The 17725-nt window shown below is 55.2% G+C and overlaps 1 protein-coding gene and 1 long non-coding RNA gene across 5 annotated transcripts in view; one reads left to right on the top strand and one right to left on the bottom strand.

Moving 5' to 3' along the window:
• ABCC1 (ATP binding cassette subfamily C member 1) overlaps positions 1-17725 on the bottom strand; it is a 126835-nt gene that overhangs the window by 27274 nt on the left and 81836 nt on the right. For all 4 annotated transcript variants that reach the window (XM_023655035.2, XM_070230637.1, XM_070230636.1 and 1 more), the window contains 5 exon segments: positions 15326-15401; positions 13078-13204; positions 9969-10145; positions 7784-7951; positions 5550-5733 (listed from right to left, as the gene is read on the bottom strand). In XM_023655035.2, coding sequence (XP_023510803.2) covers positions 5550-5733; positions 7784-7951; positions 9969-10145; positions 13078-13204; positions 15326-15401 — 732 coding nt within the window.
• LOC138917010 (uncharacterized) lies at positions 794-6166 on the top strand. Its single transcript, XR_011424324.1, has 2 exons — positions 794-933; positions 2614-6166. It is a non-coding gene; the product is annotated as an uncharacterized lncRNA (long non-coding RNA).

Here is a 17725-nt window from a genome sequence, read left to right on the forward strand (position 1 = left end):
GGGTTAGCAAACGAATAGCCAGACCTTCCAGCGCCAGAAGGGGCGCCACACGGGCCACGGTGGTACCCATTCCATAGCCGGTACCCATGGAGCTGGTTTCTAAACCAGCCCGGAGAGAAACGGGTAAAATCAGCCCCTATTCTTCTCACCTGGGGTATTTGTGTGGGTGTGTTAATGCCCGAAGCCCAGAGACCTACAGACTGCTTATGCAGGGCAACTATAATTCACATATTCCCTTATTTAACACATTTATTGAGTGTCTACTATGTGCCAGCCACTGTTCCCAGTCCTGGGGATTCTGAGATGGTCAAAAAGCCCTGCAGGAGCTCAAATTCTGAGGAGGAGAGAGAGAGAGACAATCAAGAAGCTAGCAGATCCAGAACTTACTTTCGGGCAATGATAAGTGCTACAAAGAAAAATCAAAGTAAAGAGAAAACCAATGATGGAGGAAAGGCTGTAAAATAATAAGATTTGTTTTTTAGCAAACACATGAACTTCGTAATTCAATAAACGTGCCTGCAGCTCTTCTAAGGATGAGAGATGGGGCTCCGATGCAGGGCAGCCAGGCATCGCCCCCGCCCCGGGACCACGGACGCGCTCCTGGGCTGGGTGTGCCCCCAGCCGCGGGCCGTCCAAGTCGGCACCTCCGAGGCTGGCTGTTTATTCCAGCAACGTTGCCTTTACTCAAGAAGGTTCTGGAACTCTGCTTGGGCAAGAGCCAGCAGGCAAGCCTCCCCAGAGGGAAGGATCTGAGTCCCCACTTGCCAGCCAACGCCTCGTTTTTGCCCAAAAACGGAAGGGACCAGCTGCATCGCCTGACCGGACCCTCCCACCTTGGTCCTGGGAGTTCTTCATCTTCAAAAGAGGAAGAAACAGCCACCGAGGACGGCCGAGGGGGTCGCGCCGTCTGGACGACGGGCTCGCCAGCAGCTGGTGGGTGTTTACGACAGATTTCTGTAATGGGGGAGGGGCCTGCGAGCCGAGGACCGGGAAGAAAAAGGAAGGAGGGAGACGGGATGAGAAATCTGTACAATAAGATCCCGCTCTTGTCAAGGAAAGAAAAACACGTGGGAAGCAGGCCGAACGCCGGGCCAGCTGCCCCCGGGTTGGGGGAGAACGGAGCGATGCTCTTTTTCCCGCTTCTTTGCGTTTTTCTGCAGTTTGCCATTGTCTATAATGAACATGTATTGATTTTATAAGCAATGAAAAAAGATTTAGCAAAAACCTGATAAAGGAAAAAAAGAAGGACTGACAAGCTTGAGACGGGGCTCCAACCAGGTTCTGAAAAGCGGACCGGTTGCCGGGATGAAGGTGTTTCTCCCCAGATGACAAGGGAAGAAGGGGGCAGCGCCACGTCGGAGCACGGCGGCTTTCTCCCCTCGGCACGGCTGATGTCGTGGGCCGGGGGATGCTCTGTTGCTGGGGGCGGCGAGGGGGGCGTCCTGTGCACTGCAGGATGTTCGGCGGCATCTCTGGTCCCTATCCACTAGATGCCAGTACTACCCCCCCGCCCCAGTTGTGACAACCAAACACGTCCGCAGACGTGGCCAAGCGTCCCCAGGAGGCACAAACGTTCCTGTAGAAAACCACTCTAGGTTTTAGCTTCCCAAGAAAGAAACCAGAGTAAACAAAAATGTTCTTCACTAGCCAGGTATAAAGGTGAAGGAATCAAGCTGGAAACCTCCTTGCCACCAAAAAAAAAAAAAAAGGTTTCCTAGAAATCAGTGTAATGCCAATCCCTGGGGAGGCGTCAGCATCGCCCCATCCTGAGCCGAGTTCCTGGGACATCTCCCCTTCCCCATCCCCGAGGAGAGAGAATTCCCCTTCGGCCTGGGTGTTCTAAAAAAGACCCGATGAATCCAACACGGAAAAAAAAAAGTTTCCCTTAGGAGGGCCAAGAACGAGGTTCCAACCAACACAAGGTCACCGGCGCCGGGAGCCGGCCACGGCTGAGCCTGACGAGACCCAATGCCAGGCCTTATCGCCGGGGGCCCTCTAGAGAGGGACGAAGGGGGGTCGCCCAGCGTGATCCGAGACCCACAGGCTGAGGGCTTCTGGGTCCTTCCAGCGGGGGGAGGCGGGGGCTGGGTGCCAAATCGGGGAAACAAACCCCCCGCAGTGGTGGGGCGGTGGATGGTATTTTCATCGCCAAAAAAAAAAAAAAGAGAAACTGGCAGCGTGCCCTGCTCTGCATAAACCACTTTGGATCTGCCGGCAGCTGGGGGGGAAGGGAAGGGAAGGGAAAAATGCCTCTGCAGCCAAACTTAAGGACGTCCCTGCTCACCTGGCTAGAAAGGGGAGAGAGCCTTCGTTCTGGGAAACAGAGTCAATTAAAACCCACATGTGTCGCTCGAGAAAGCACAGAGGGTTATTTCTGCCCACCAAGCAGGTCGCCGCCACACATCATGTGAGCTTGGCTTGCCCGGCTAAGCGCCCACGAAGGGGAGGAGGCTGCAGCAAGAGGAGAGCAGGCTAGACTGGAAGCAGAACTTTCCAAACCCAAGAGTATGAAAGTGTAGAAACTCATTCCCCTCAGGGCGTTTGAAAAGCTGAAGGGGGGTGCCAGCTACGTCACTGGCAAAAAGAAAATACTGTTTCTTTTCAAACCACTAGGATTTCATAGCAGCACTAGTCATAAGTGCCACCAAGTGGAAACCACGAGAATCTTCGTCAAGGGGTGAATGGATCAAGAAAACACCACACAATGGAGTATGACTCAACGAGACAAGGAAATGAAGGATGAGTCATGCCACCGCACGGCCGGACCTTGAAAACATCACGCTAAGGGAAAGCAGCCAGTCACGAAATGTCATGTTACAGAATGCCGTTCACACGAAACACAAAACATCCAGAGCAGACAGATCTAGAAACAGAAAGTCCACGGGTGGTGGCCTAGGACTTGGGGGGGCTGGGGGAAAAAGGGGAGTGAGGGCCAATGAATAGGTTTTCTTCAGGGGGAGGAAGATGTTCTGTGAATAGACTAAAAGTCACCGGGTCGCACCCTTCGAACGGGTGAACTGGGTGGCGTGTGAATTACAGCTCAATAAAAGCACTGATTAAAACCGAGAGGACCCCCGCAGCCCACCAAGTCGGAGGCATGAATGGGCTCCCACCCCAGGCAGCCCCAGGGATCACAGAAGGAAGAGTGGAAACTCAGAGACCAGACCTGAGGTCCCAACCCCGCCAGCAGCCGCTGTGTGTCCTTGGACAAGTTGCCTCCTCTCTCTGACATTCAGTGGCTTCCCACCGCAGGGACACCAAAGCCCAAACTCCTCCCCGTGAAGGCCCTGCAGAGTGACCCCCCTCGCCGACCTCGTCTCCCACCCCCTTCACTGCCCACTACAGTCTGGCCACACTGGCCCCCTCTTGGTTCCTTAAACAGACAGAGGTCATGCCGGGAATGAGGCCTGTGTCCTTGCTGTTCCCTGTGTCAGAACACTGTTCCCCACATCATCTCCTTGCTGGCTCCTTCTCACGCCAAGGTCACCTTCTCAGAGAGGGCTTCTCTGACCACCTTGCCTGAGCCGCCACACGCCATTCCATCACTCTCTAGCCCATTATTCTTTTTTTCTTCCTTGCACTTAATGCTATAGGAAGCCATTTTTATTTGTTGGTTGGTTCGTCGCCTCTCCTCCCACTAGATTCTCGGCCCCACGAGGGTAGGGAGTTGCCTACATCTTGTTCACGTCTATCTCCCCAAAACCTAGAGCATCATGCACTGAACTGTGTCCCCTCCCCTAATTTATACATTGAAGTCGTAACCCCCAGGACCTCAGAACGGGACTGTACTTAGAAACAGGGTCTCGGCAGATGTCACTCGTGAAGATCAGGACCTCAGGGTGGGCCCTAACCCTATACACCTGGCGTCCTTATAAAAAGGGGAAATCTGGAGACAGACACGCGCGAGAAGAAGGCCGCGTGAAGAGGAAGGGGGAGGGGGTGATGCCCCCACACGCCAAGGCCACTCGGGAGCCGTGCAGCGGCCTGGAGCAGAGCCCCCGCACGGCCTCAGAGGGACCCGCCCTGCGACACTGCGGCCCTCGGCCTCCGGAGCCGTGAGACAGCAGGTTTCTGCTGTCTACGTCCGTTCGTGGTCCTCCGCTACGGCAGCCCTGGTACCACGCGGCGGATGCTCTGAGATCCGCTGAATGACAATCTGTGAACGTCAAACATCGTCCTTAGTGATCGGCTCCATCCTCACAGACCGGGACCCGCCCGGCCCCGGCACAGAAGCGACAACTTTCTTGAAGCCTAGTTTCCCCACGAGTGACCTGGGAATGACAACTCTCCCTCCCTCCTGGGTTGTCAGGAGGATGCGAGGAGCTGACTCCTGTGGAGAACAGAAGCCCTGGGTGGTCCTTGAAACCATCTGCGGGGTCTTCAAGGTGCGCCTTCCCGTCACAGACACTTCAGTGACACCGTGCCCATGGGAGCTGTGAAATGGGGCGACCCCGCGGCCCCGCCCTGGAGGACACTCTCTCTGAGACCCGCATGGCGGCCAAGTATGTCACAAAGACGCCCCAAGGGCTCAGACCTGGGATGAGTTCCCGGAAAAGGGAAACCCGGAGAGGGCAGGTGACCTCTCCGTAGTTTCAGTCTTTTTAGCAAGAGCCAAAACCAAAACAGAGCAGGCATCAGATGACCTCTTTCCCCAGCGCGTGGACGCAGTCAACGCTCCTAGAGACAGGTGAGCAGAGGGCCCTTCGAGACGCCAGTCTGACGGATGAAACGCAGGGCAGCCTGAAAAGCTTGCCAGCCGACCTCCTGACTCCTCAACCCACCGAGAAGACATCAGAGGATTCTTAGAAGCTCCCCCCGATCTGCTTCAGACAAGGAGCGGGGAGGACCCGGCCCCAAGCTCAAAGGGCGTCTCCGAGGCCAGGGGCCGTGGCGGCTGGAAGCGGGCAGTCTAACTGACAGGGCAGGTGCCAAGGGCACGGGGTGTAGGGGGCTCCTCCCAGGGGAGAAGGGCACCAGCTGTCGCTCACTGCACGCTTCGTGCCGGGGACCACGCCCGGGCTCTGAGCATGGAGCATCCTACATCCACACCCCGTGCCAGAGGCTCGTCCTGCTGTTACACCGCTTTGTCACGAGGGAGGAAACTGAGGCTCAGAAGGGGCCTGGGGTCCTGTGCTAACGAGAGGGGCGGCCGGGATTCGAACCCAGGTCTCACCAACTCCAAGCCTGCACGCTCAGCCCCCACGTGTCACCCTATGACCCTCCCTTCTGTTCTGGGTGATGTCACCTATGCTACCAGCTTTTCAGAAGGACTCTAGTGATGACTGCCCCCATCTTTGCCAGGACAGCCCTGAGGCTCACAGCACGCCCGAAGGCACATCAGAGGGGACGACAGGGACCTGCGCCCATTCTGCTGACCCAGCCATAAAGCAGCGGGACCTGCTCTCAACGCGGCCCTGAAATAAGACAGTCCTTCCAGATGGTTCCTGGGGGGCCTGGCCCAGCACTCGTGAGCCCCGTTCCCGAGGTTCCCAGAAGACAAGGGGGGCCCTGCCGGGCACCGCCCACCCTGCGGGCACCTGCCACCCTACCGTTGTCCTGCTCGTCCTGCTCCTGCTCGGCGCTGGCATACGTGCGCAGGAACTCAGCGAAGTCCCCGTCCCGGGCCAGCAGCTCCTGGTAGGAGCCCATCTCGGAGATCTTGCCGCCACTCATGACGATGATGACATCCACCTGGGGCAGGTAGCTGATCCCATGCGTGACCAGGAGCCGCGTCTGTGGGCACAGCGGAGACGGGGCCACGTCAGCACCCACACGCCGGAGGGGGTGACCCGCCATGCAGATGGGGAGGCCAGGTCTGAAGGCAGATGCACGCCTGGGACGAGAGCACACGGCCGCGTCCATTTGTGCGTGCTTCCACCTACACGTGTGTGCCCAGAGCTGGGGGGCAGTAGGCACGGAAAAGAAGATCTCTGCCTGGATCCCAGGGCCGGGGGAGAAACGAGCCATCTAAGGAAAACACAGTGTGTGCTGGACTGGTACACACAGAGCAGAAGAGCAGACGGGACACTGAGGGTGGGGGTGTGCCTTAACAAGGGTGATGGGGAAGGTGCTTAGAAAACTGGGAAGGAGACGGACAAAGGGAACATGCAGGTGTGGATGTGAAGAAGGATGTTGCAACAAAACAACTTGCACACAATGGCTTCAATTTTTTTCTTTCTTTCTTTCTTTTTTTTTTGGTGAGGAAGATTGGCCCTGAGCTAACATATGTTGCCACTCTTCCTCCATTTTTTATATGGGGGACCCCGCCGTAGCATGGCTTGATGAGTGGTGTGTAGGTCCATGCCTGGGATCCGAACCTGTGAACCCCAAGACCTCAAAGTGGAGCAAGCGAACTTAACCACTACGCCACCCAGCCGGCCCCTTAAATTTTTTTAAGTAACCCCCCCATACCCCCTGAAACACTACGAAATTTGTACATGTGTATATATTTTATCTAATTATCTAAAAGTGTGGGAGGACAGTTATCAAACTGTTTACAGGAGTTGGCACACTCTTAAAGGCCAAATGGTAAATGTTTTCTGTTCACCAACCTCCCTGCCCCCCCATCGCCATGGCAACGACTCAGCTCTGTCCTTGTGATGCAGACGCAGCCAGATGGGCTGGCCCCGTGTCCCCAGTAAAGCTTCCCCTATGGGGGCTGCTGTTTGAATTTAACGCAATTTTCCTATGTCACAAAACATTATTTTTCTTTAGATTTTTTTTCCAACCACTTAAAAACATAAAGACCATTCTCAGAAAAAAATACGCAGTGGGCCAGACTGCTGGCCCCTGCTCTCTTCTACTCCTTGATTTTGCTACCACGGGCATGTATTACTTTGATAACAAAACAGTTTTTTAACATTTGAAAACCAGGTTTATACAGAGTTTCTGTGGTGTGTATGAGAATGCGTACAGTGGTGACGCGCACGCTCCTTACTTTATGGGCACCGTGTGACAGCCCTATTAAAAAAGCTCATACACACAGCAAAAGACTGGAAAGAAATACAAAAACCTCTACGTGGTGGGAATGTACAGAATTCCTTTTGTTTTTCTGAATCTCACATATTTCCCCCATGGGCACTGTGTTACATTTTTGATCAGGGGAGAAAAAAAAAAAAAAACGGGCTGGCCCTGTAGCATAGTGGTTAAGTTCGTGTGCTCCCCGTCAGTGGCCCAGGTTTGCAGGTTCAGATCCTGGGCACCGGGCACAGACCTACGCACCACATGTCAAGCCATGCTGTGGCAGCATCCCACATACAAAATAGAGTAAGATTGGCAGAGATGTTAGCTTGGAGCCAATCTTCCTTAGCACCAAAAAAAAAAAAAAACCCAGATACCCGCTTCCCTGTAATTCTCCTAAAAAAAGTAATAATAAGAGAGGACAGGAAGCACTTTCTGACACATTAAGGTGTTGTGGCCGTGTTCCTGCTCCAAACCTCGGTCCCTGGGCCCCCTCAGCAGGGAAGGGAGAACTGCCTGCTGGGTCACAGGGCATCTGGGGGTGGGATGTCCCTCTGTGAAGCCGCCCCCATTATTACACAAGGAAGGGGAGGCCTCTTTTGGCCAAGCGGAGGCGATGATTTCGAGTCAGCGCTGAGGACTCCCCTACAAAGACAAGAGCAAGGAGGCTGCTCTGGGAGGGCCCAAGGCAAACCTCGGAAATGCGTTCTCCGGTCCAACTTAAAAAGGAGAGTCTAGGAAGCGCAGGATGCCCCAAGGGGACACGAGCGGACTCAGCCCAGGAGCGCGCGCCAGCCCCAGCCCCGCGCCCCTCAGCAGGCACCTTGTTCTTCAGCATCCCCTTGGGGCCGATCACGTTCTCAAAGATGTGTTTCCCCACGTGGGCGTCCACGGCCGAGAGGGGGTCGTCGAAGAGGTAGATGTCGGAGTTGCAGTACACGGCCCGGGCCAGGCTCACGCGCTGCTTCTGGCCCCCCGACAGGTTCACGCCCTGCGGAGAGAGGCAGCACACGTAGGGGGCGTCTCCTGGGAAGCCCGGAAACAGGCAGAGAGGGCACCAGCCGAGGAGGCGGCAGACCCAGGCCGGGGGCCCCAAGGGGCTGCACCTGCCACCCCCAGTCCTCACGGGCACCCAAGGCTGCGACTGCACCTGTGTGAACGTGGGTTCAATCCCAGCGTGGGGCTCAGCCTCAACCACAGAACAGGCGCAAGAGAGGACCCGAGCCCCTAGGAGCTGCTGAGCCGAGCAGCCGGCACACAGTGGGCCTTCAGCAAGGGTGGCCGGTGCTGAATGACGCTGGCTCCCGGTCTCTGAGTCAGGTGGAACACACCCTCGGATGCGGTGATGATATTATTATCATTGCTGCTGTTGTCACTATTGTTAACAGCTAAGGTTTTTCACGAGCTTACTCTGGATTCATCACTCACTGATGGAGCCACAAACAGCGGAGGCCGGCTGTACCCCGGGGTCGCCGAAATCCAGGCCCCCCTCGCCAGCAAGAAGGGTGCTGACATTCGGATTCCCACCAGGGCACTATGAGGACCATACACAGCAGCTCCCACCCCCCCGCCCCACCCACAACAGGTCAGCCAATGCCCGTTTCCACGTCTGGTCTGGCTGGGGAAGCAGAGCAGACGCCCACTGAGAAGGGCCCAGCCTCCCCCGCGAGATGCCCGCCCACCCCAGGCACCGAGCTGGGTCCCGGCAGCCACATTCTGTTTGATGCTTCCTCCGGCCATAGCTTTCGGCCCAGAGGCAGACCCCAGACCCAGGCTAAGCCAATCAGCCTCTCCCCCTCCAACTTTTGGTGCTGCGACCGAGACATGGAGAGTCAGGAGTCTGAGCGGCAAAAACAGACACTTGTTAAAAAGAAAAAAAAAAGAAAAGGACAAAGCTGATGCGCAGAAAATGCAAAACACAGGAGGCGCCAGATGGCCTGTCCCCGCCCCTCCATGAGCCCCCACATCCCAGCCCTTAGATCCCACACGATGCATCTGTATCCTTAAACTCAGTTCCCACTTCCCGCTAATACAGGCTCAAGCTCCTTTGCTACTTGCAAAGCTGAAGACCCCTGCTAAGAATTTGGTTTTTTCTTTCCAAGGAGCTGCAGATTCCCCTCAAATCAAAGAAATCATTTGCCGCCTCAGAAAGCGGGTGGAGCCCCTGGCTTGTAGCTACAGACATACACAGGAAAGATCTTCAGTGCCACTGTGAATGCTTGCAACGCCCCGATCGCACACCAGATAACCACCAGAGGGCACTGGAGCAGCCAGCCAGGCAGAGGAAAGGCATGTGCAAAGGCCCTGAGGTGGGAAGGGGCTCGCCATTGGGCAAGGTCCTTAGCCTCTCTGTGCCTCCTTTTCCTCGACCATTAAAGGGATCACAATAAATCCCGTCTCATGGGCTTGCTATGAGGACAAGACAGGGATAGAATGGTTAGCATGGTGCCTGGCACACAGTAAACGGCGTTAGCTATTGTAGTACTGTTTTTATTATTATCACTGTTTTGAAAGGGACTGTGGACATTTGACTCATTGACACCCCTCCTCCCTGGATAGTGTCTTTGTCACGCGACTCTGCAGTCACGTGGCTGCAAAGGAGCATGTGCTTCCTTGTCCCTCGTCTTTGAGATGAAGCAAGTGATCTGCTTTGTGGTTAGAAAGACAACGTGTTTTAAGGGACATGACAGGGTTTTTTGTTCTCTTGGGTTTCTGCTGTCACCATGAAACGAGCTGCTCCCATGGGCACTGCCCCCTCAGCCGAGGCCCCAGCAAGAAGCCCTGTGGGGCGGACCCGAGCCAACCCCACAGCCTGGAGCCAAGCTCGGCTGGCCTGAGGCTCGCGGAGCAGAGCCGGCCGCTGAGCCCGGTCCGGGTCAGCCAGTCGCCGTGACTCACGTGCCTACAAACAGGAGGGGAGGGGTTTAACATCAGAAGGCCCCGAGATTCCGCGGCTGTCACGCAGCAACAGCTGGCTGACACGGGGGCCACGCTGCAGCCGTACTGACCTTCTCACCGATCTCTGTGAGGTCCCCGCTGGGCAGGATTTCCAGATCCGGCAGGAGGGCGCAGGCTTCCACCACGGCCTTATAATACCGTTCCTGCAGCTGGCGCCCGAAAAGGATGTTTTCTTGGAGAGAGTCATTCTGAATCCAGGCCTGCTGGGGGACGTAGGCCACGGAGCCCTGGGAGGCAAAGGGGGACGGCGGCAAAACAGACAGATGGATTTGGTTAACAAGACGGCAGCCGGCCCTCCCACTCGCCAGAAGGGCCCCACCTCTCAAGGCACTTTCATCCCACCTACTGTTTCGGCAAGAGGGAAACTGAGTCACAAGGGACTACGAATGCCAGTGCCGGGATCAGGACCCACACCTGGTCAACCACTGACCCCAACACGGGGAGTTCAAGAGCTGACATTATGGTTCTGTGTTTAGTAAATGTTCCCCGAATGCCTCGGGCAGCCACCGCACTCCCGCCTCCCCAGAGCGGGACGTCCCCGACATGATAAAAAATGACCTGATGGCAGTGATGCTCGAGGCTAAGACAGAAAAATCTGAGACCTTTAAAAAGGGAGACCTCGTTTGGGAGGTCGGGAAGTTTCCCTGAGGAAATTTCTTTGATGAAATTTAAGCAAGGACTTCCGTATCGAAATGGTCCATTTCAAAAGCTGTTTTATTTCCACGTGACGTAAGGTGTCAAGAAAGGCAGGAGGATGAGGGTATCTGTTTTGCGTATTTTAGGAATAAAAAAGATTTTAAACAGGACCAACAGGAGAGGAGCAGTGGGTCTGACAAAGAGAAGGGGGAAGAGCATGTCAGTCAGAGGGAACAGCATGTGCAAAGGCCCAGAGGTGGGAAGATTGGCACAGTCAGGCAACAGGAAGGCTGGCGTGAGTGGAACACCGTGTGAGGGCAAGACAGGCAGGACTGGCAGGGGCCAGGTCACATCGGGCTGGTGGTCCCAGTGAGGCGTGGGCTTTCCTGGAAGGGCAAAGGGGAGCCAAGGAAGATTCTTCAATAAGGGAATTCTACGGCAACGAGGCCGGGGGTGGAACCCCGGCATCGCAGCTCTTAATCTTCCTTCTCAGATAAAGAATGAAACGGCTGAGTCTAATATCCTCACTGACAAGAGGCCAAAATGTCCCAAAGTCTCACCACAGAACCCACAGATGATTTAGACATGGTGCGCACAGGCCCTACCAACCGGAGAGTCAGAAAAAGTAAGTACCGTGAACATGTGTCTAGCGCTCCCCTTACGGGGACAAAATAACCCGTCACGAGTAACTCTGTGACCTCGTCCAACCAAATACTTAGTCCTCAGAATTGCTAGATGCATCGTGCTTATCTCTAAAGGTTTTTTAAATTTTTTAAATTTAAAACAATGGGGCAATTTTGTCCAGCAGGGGACATGTGACAATGTCTGGGGACACTTGTGGTTGTCAGAACGGGAGGTGCTGCTGGCATCCAGTGGATGCTGCTCAATGAGGCTGCCAAGCCCAGGTCGGCCCCATGGCAGAGGGTGACCCGGCCCCACACGCTACTAGTGCTGTGATGGTGGAGGCCTGGGGTTCATGCAACACTGTGAGTCTTACTGTGATCTGGAATTTTCTTCCTCTAACTGAGCGCCTGTGGCCCATTCATCTGACTTTATAACATGCACTGGAAAGAAAGGACAGACATTTCTTTTCTTTTTTCTTTTGAGGAAGATTACCCCTGAGCTGACATCTGCTGCCAATCCTCCTCTCTTTGCTGAGGAAGACTGGCCCTGAGCTAACATCCGTGCCCATCTTCCTCTACTTTCTATGTGGGACGCCTGCCACAGCACGGCGTGCCAAGCAGTGCCATGTCTGCACCCAGGATCCAAACTGGCGAACCCTGGGCCGCTGAAGCAGAATGTGCACAACTTAACCGCTGCACCACCGGGCCAGTCCCAGAACATTTCTTAAAACAGTGGCTACATATCATTACTTTGAGCCCAACTACTGCAACGTATGTTGCTACTAAGGCATATCAGGCCAAGGGACATCACAGAATCAGCAAAGGAAGGATTTTGCTCTGAAATAAAAACAATGGCATAAACCAGCATCCCCCAAGGCAGATTCCAAGAGACACTCATCCTGGGGACGTAAACGGTTGTCGCCTAGGTAATAAAGAGGTGCAGGCAAGTATGTCTGCGACACGCTGGGTTAACCAAAGTCCAATAGCGCTCGTCTCCTTGCAGGACTTCTCAGAGCCTTTACTTTGGGAACGATTATTTTAAGTCTCCAGGAAGGAGGGAATCACAGTGCACAGTATTTCTCAAGCTTGTCTGAACCCAGGATTCTTTATTCCCCAAACATGTTGCGAGGCGAGCTTGCTGCAGACCCCACTCCGGGAAATGCTGGTGTCAACAAAACTTCTTGAGGGAAGGATTCTACAGGGAAAGGCGTTCCAAAGGAACACGCTCAATGCAAAGCTAGGCTCTTGATTTCCAGTGGGACCCATCTGTTCACTGAAGCAGCCTCTTAATCTCTCCTAGAGGAACATGCCAACTTAGTCCAAAGTCCTCTCTATATTTACAAGCAATAAAACCACGGGCTCCTTGTAGCCCCATATTAAGAATTCAACGAACACTCAGAACTCCAACAGTCCCTTAAAAAGAATTCTCTACGAAAATATTCCAACAACATAAATTACAAGTTTTAAGTTTTGTTACGTTTATTGAAAGAGATACACCGAAGAGATCCATCTAGAGACAGAACAAGCCAGAAAGACCCACGTGGAGAGGGACCACGAGATGCACCATGAGGGGCGGAGATGCACAGGGAGAGGGGGACAGACGGCGGGCCAGGGAGCATCTGTGCGTTTACTAAACAATTACTGAGTGACAAGTGCATGCCAGCCACTACTCCAGGCGCTGGGATGCAGGAGAAAACAAATGACACCAAAGTCTCGCCTTGTGGGATGGCGCAGAGAAGAGCAGAAAGAATGAGCAGGACAGGGAAAGAGAAGGAAAGAGACCCCACAGCTCTCGCCTCCCGCAAAGGGAGGGTCACAAAAGAAAACACAGCATTGTCTGTGACCTTCGTCTCAGCCGTCAGCCCCCCATGGTCCCCTGCCCACTCAGTCCTCGTCCTACCTTGATGGCCACGTGCCCCTCCACCTTCTCCATCTCGGCCAAGAGCGCCGAGAGCAGAGACGACTTTCCGCAGCCCACCTGGCCCACCACGGCCACCAAGGAACCTTCCGGAACGGAGAAGGTGATCCTGAAATGACATAACACGCGGGGCCTCAGCCACGCTCTCGCTTGCACAAAGCCGACCATGGGCCCCGAGGCTGGACACGCCCTGCCTTCCTCCCTCTGGCTCGGTTCAGCGGACAGACCCGGAGCAACCCATGATGGGCCGGGATGCAAATGCATCTTAGAAAACAGAGGGATGGGTCATGACAAGGGAGCCGAAAGGAGGGGTGTCAACTTTGCCTGGGGGCACAACGCGGAGAGGACCCCCTCCAAATGAACTCTCAAGGAAGAATGAGCTGCCCCAGACACAGAAACCTGGGGACGGCTGAAGAACAGGCCCGCAGGTGGGAAACAGCAAGTGTCATCAGGAATGGACAGCTCGATGACAGCAGACGAGGCAGGGAGGGGGCAGGCCTGTCCTGACGGGGCAGGTGGGTGGCGGCCAGGCCTGAGAGGACCACGAGGACATCACACTCAGATGCTCAGCCTTCACCAGCTGGGAGGCACCAGGGGTCCAAAGGGCGGCCTGACCCGGGGCACGCAGTGCCGAGTTTCAGAAACACGTCTCTAGTGAAATCGTCCTTTCACAAATAATAGAAAGCAAAGCAGAATAAAAGACGCTCAACATGCTGCCGGCAAGACTGGCCATCCCACGACCGGCCGACAGCCAAGTCAGAGCTGTGACTCCATCACCCGGGGAAGGGCGGGCGCGGCCAGGGCCTCGCGGCTCATGCCCGCTGTGCTTTTCAGCGGCTGCTATGACCATGTCAACCTATTCACGGAAAGGCTGGTAGATTTGCTGTCACTGACTCCTTCCTCCTTGGGGACCCACCGCATGGTCACACTGTGCAATCATTTGTTCCTGTGCTGGGAGGGGAACAGATTATGGGGTCAGAACAGGACAGAGAGCCCAGTGACAAAGCTCCTGCCACCGTCCAGGTGAGACGGGAATATTTCTATAGGCTGAGGAGGTTTGGATGGAGAAAGGTTTTGGGGGTTCAGGCTGGGGAAGGGTAACTGGAAGAAGGGGGCCTTTGAGACTGAAGGATGGGGGCCAAGACACAGGTCGTGGAGCAGGAGAGAGAGAAAAGCTCAAACTGAAGCAGGCAGGAGTTAAGTTAGACCTAGGGAAGAACTTCCTAAGTGTGCAATCCGACCATGAATTTTCAAGGGACGTGTCACACTGGTTTTCTCTGCTGAGTTTGTCCCCCACCCCTCCCCAGATAAAACACAGACGTAATTTGGCTCCCCAGTAAGGGGCTGATTTGGGGGCATGGGGGATAAATTTGGTGCCTTAAAAGGTCCCTTCCGGCCCTCGGGTTTGGTGACTCCTTAAGGAGGCCTGAAAGAGCCATGGAGCAAGGCCTCCAGTCAGAAAAGAAATAAGAGGCACTTGACAAGTTGCCCAGGGAACCGGGTCAACTTCCTGGACACTGTGTGCTTTGCAAAGATAAGGACTGGGGTGGGCAGGGTACCAGAGGGGGAGGCGATGAGAAAGGGCAAGCCAGGCAGCCGGGTGACCTTAGAGAGGATGGAGAATATACAAGAATTCCTTTCAGCAGACCCACCTGCCTGCTGCCAGGAGCAACCCAGCCTCGGCCCCAGCCTGGCCAATCAGTGGGCTCCATCTCTCCTGGCACGGCGATTGGCTCAGGGAGGGGCACATGACCCAGTGTGGGCCATTAAGAGGCAGGCGGGTCTCCTGATGAGGGAGGAGGTACACCTAGAGTTGATGGGGACCATCTGCCATTATGAAGAGAGAGAAAGCCTGGGAAGGAAGCAGCATAGAGGGAAAGGGATCAAAGATAAGATGGAGAGAGTCCTAATGACACTGAGTTCCTGGATCACACTGTACCTGAAGCAGACATTCTCAGTTATGAGCACCAAAAGTTTCTCTTTGTTGTCCTCACCTATCTGTGTGAGGTGTCCGTCACTCAGAATCCAAGGGAGCTATGAGAGGCACACTCTCAACCACTCCTCACTGTAGCCCAAGCAGGGGACGACCAGACCTATTTCCCAGATGAGTAAACTGAGGCTGAGAAAGGCAAAGTGACCTCTTCAAGGTCACAGAGCTGGAGCATGGCTGGAATTCAAACACACGCTGGGGCCAGAGCCCCGGCGGGGTCCTCTCCACGTCCCAGCTTACCCGCTCAGCGTGGGCGGCTCACCCCGGGCCCAGGTGAAGGTGGCGTTCTTCACGGTGATGCTGTTCGCGCCGCCCCCTGAAAAGCGCGGAGAGAACACGTGAGGCGGAGATGCAGTCAGAGCCCGGAGCGTGAGCACGAGGCACTTCCTTGGTGTGTTTTCTCATCCAGCAGTTCAAGCTCAGTTGGTAGACACTTGCGCTAGGTGTTACCTGGTTACATCAGCCATGGTTTCTCAAGAACCCCAACCGACTGGCAGTTCCGGGGGCCCGGATAGAGGCGGGGGACGCGCGGGGGTTACTCCAGGCTCCAGGGCCTCCCTCACCCGTCAAGGGGGCAGCCCTGGCTGGGAGGGCTGAGCAGAAGCCAGGTCATTGGGGAACGAGCAGCGCCCTCACGCAGCTGTCCCATCCACCAGGCTGGGCCAGCCCTCGGCCCTCATCACGTCCTCCAGGGTCCTTTTCCTTTATGTCCAAAGTGGGGTCCTCCGCTCCTAGATTCCAGGGCGGCCTCCTTACTGGCCCCCTACATCCTTTCCCTCCCTCCAGCCATCCTGCTCACATCACAGTCTAAACCCCCAGTCACAAGAAACTGTGACAAAGCTGTGGGACAGGAAGTGGGGTCCCACGGCGCAGGGGAGGGGACAGGGTGTAGGACAAAGCCTGCATTATCTGGACGGCTCCCTGCGACTCTAAGGCTGCTGGCACCTCCATCTTCATTTACTTCCTTCTCCTTATTTTCCTTTTGTTATACATCCCTTGCTTTAAAAAAAAAACCAACAAGTTTTGACTCATAATTATGAGCCACCTTAAAACCATCCCGAGGTCAGATGGGAGCGTTTGTAAGTGATCAAGGGAAGAAATAAATGCCACAGGCATCCAAGAAGCAACCACCTGTGGCCAGAGGAAGTTACTAGTTAACCTACCTTGCCCTTCTCCCCAGCCCTCCTGAAACACAGCAAGGAGGAAGCTGGAAGGTGCTATTTAAGGAATTTAAGAAAAGTCACTTGAATCAGGCAAGCTACAGAGAATCTAAGACTCGCCGGGAGCCCGGGAGAGTGTGGATAAACATCTCGAAATGTGGGACGTCAAAGCCCCTGGGAGATGGCTGTGAGGGCGGGAAGGGGGAGGCCTGGATGGCACCAGGAGGGCTGCTGGTTTTCCAACAGGGCAGCTGCAATGACCAAAGAACCTCGGGAGCTCGCAACTGCCACCGGCTGCTGCAATTTTCAGCCCCGTGTTATGCCCAGAATGCTGACCCCGGAGTAGGTGGCACTGTTCCCGCACCACGCGGAGGGGAGAGACTCGGTCCTCAGGACAGGAGACTGGACAAGCCAAGCATGTCAGGAGGAAGGTTCCAGCATCCTCTGAGCAGTGGTTCTCAACTGGGGGCGACTGCGTCCCCCCAAGGGACATCACGCTGCACACATTTTTGGTCATCAAAATTGGGCGGCAAGGGGGGTGGGGGGTGCCACTGGCATCTAGTGGGTCGAGGTCGGCGATGCCGGCCAAGCTCCCACACTGCACAGGACAGCCCCACAGCAGAGAAGGATCTGGCCTCAAATGTCAGGGGCACCCCTGAGAAACGGGACCCTAGCGGCCGAGTTCAAAGTGCCCCACATCACTGCTCTCGCCCACTGGAGACGTGAGCACCGCCACTGCTGTCTATCTAGCAGGAACCGTGTGCATGTCTGACACGCCACTGCAGACTCGGGAAAGCCCGCTGGGTGCCGGGCACCCCTCACACACTATAACCCAAGCCTGTGCACCTTCACGGCTCCGACTGTATTTACTGGGCTCTGGAGCCTGACTGTGTGGGTTCGAATCCCCCGTCACCACTTCCTAGCTGCACAGCCACGGACAAGCGCCTGAACCTCTCTGTGCCACACTGTGCTCCTCTGTAAAATAGGACTGACGATAACAGGGTCACCCTCACGGGACTTTAAGGAGAAGAAAATGAGGCCAGATGCACAGAGTACTTAATGCGTGGCACACAGCAGGTGCTCAATTAATCTGTACAGCGGTGACAGCGCATCCTGCTGACTGGCTGTACGGGTGATCCCTGACTCCGCTTCTCAGCTGTGCAATGCTGGGCAAGTCACTCGGGCCAGTTCTCATGCGTCCAACGGGGGTTTCCACGGCCTCTCCGCGTGCCGCAGCAAGCGGCAGGGAGGTCTGTAACTGCCGCCCCCAGAACGGAATGTCCATGGCGGGAGTGTCATTGGAATTCAAGTGGTCACTGCTGTTTGTGCTGTTAATATTAAGTACCTGGACACACAGCCAGGAATTAGAGCCCTGCTCAGGGGCTGACTAGGAAAGGAGAAATGAATAGGCTACAAAATAAACAAAGCTGCCTGTAAAAAGTCCACAGAACACCCACCCAAGAGAGGCAGCTTCCTTCCC

The sequence above is a fragment of the Equus caballus genome, chromosome 13 (genome assembly GCF_041296265.1).
Source record: "Equus caballus isolate H_3958 breed thoroughbred chromosome 13, TB-T2T, whole genome shotgun sequence".
In the NCBI taxonomy this organism is placed as follows: domain Eukaryota; kingdom Metazoa; phylum Chordata; class Mammalia; order Perissodactyla; family Equidae; genus Equus; species Equus caballus.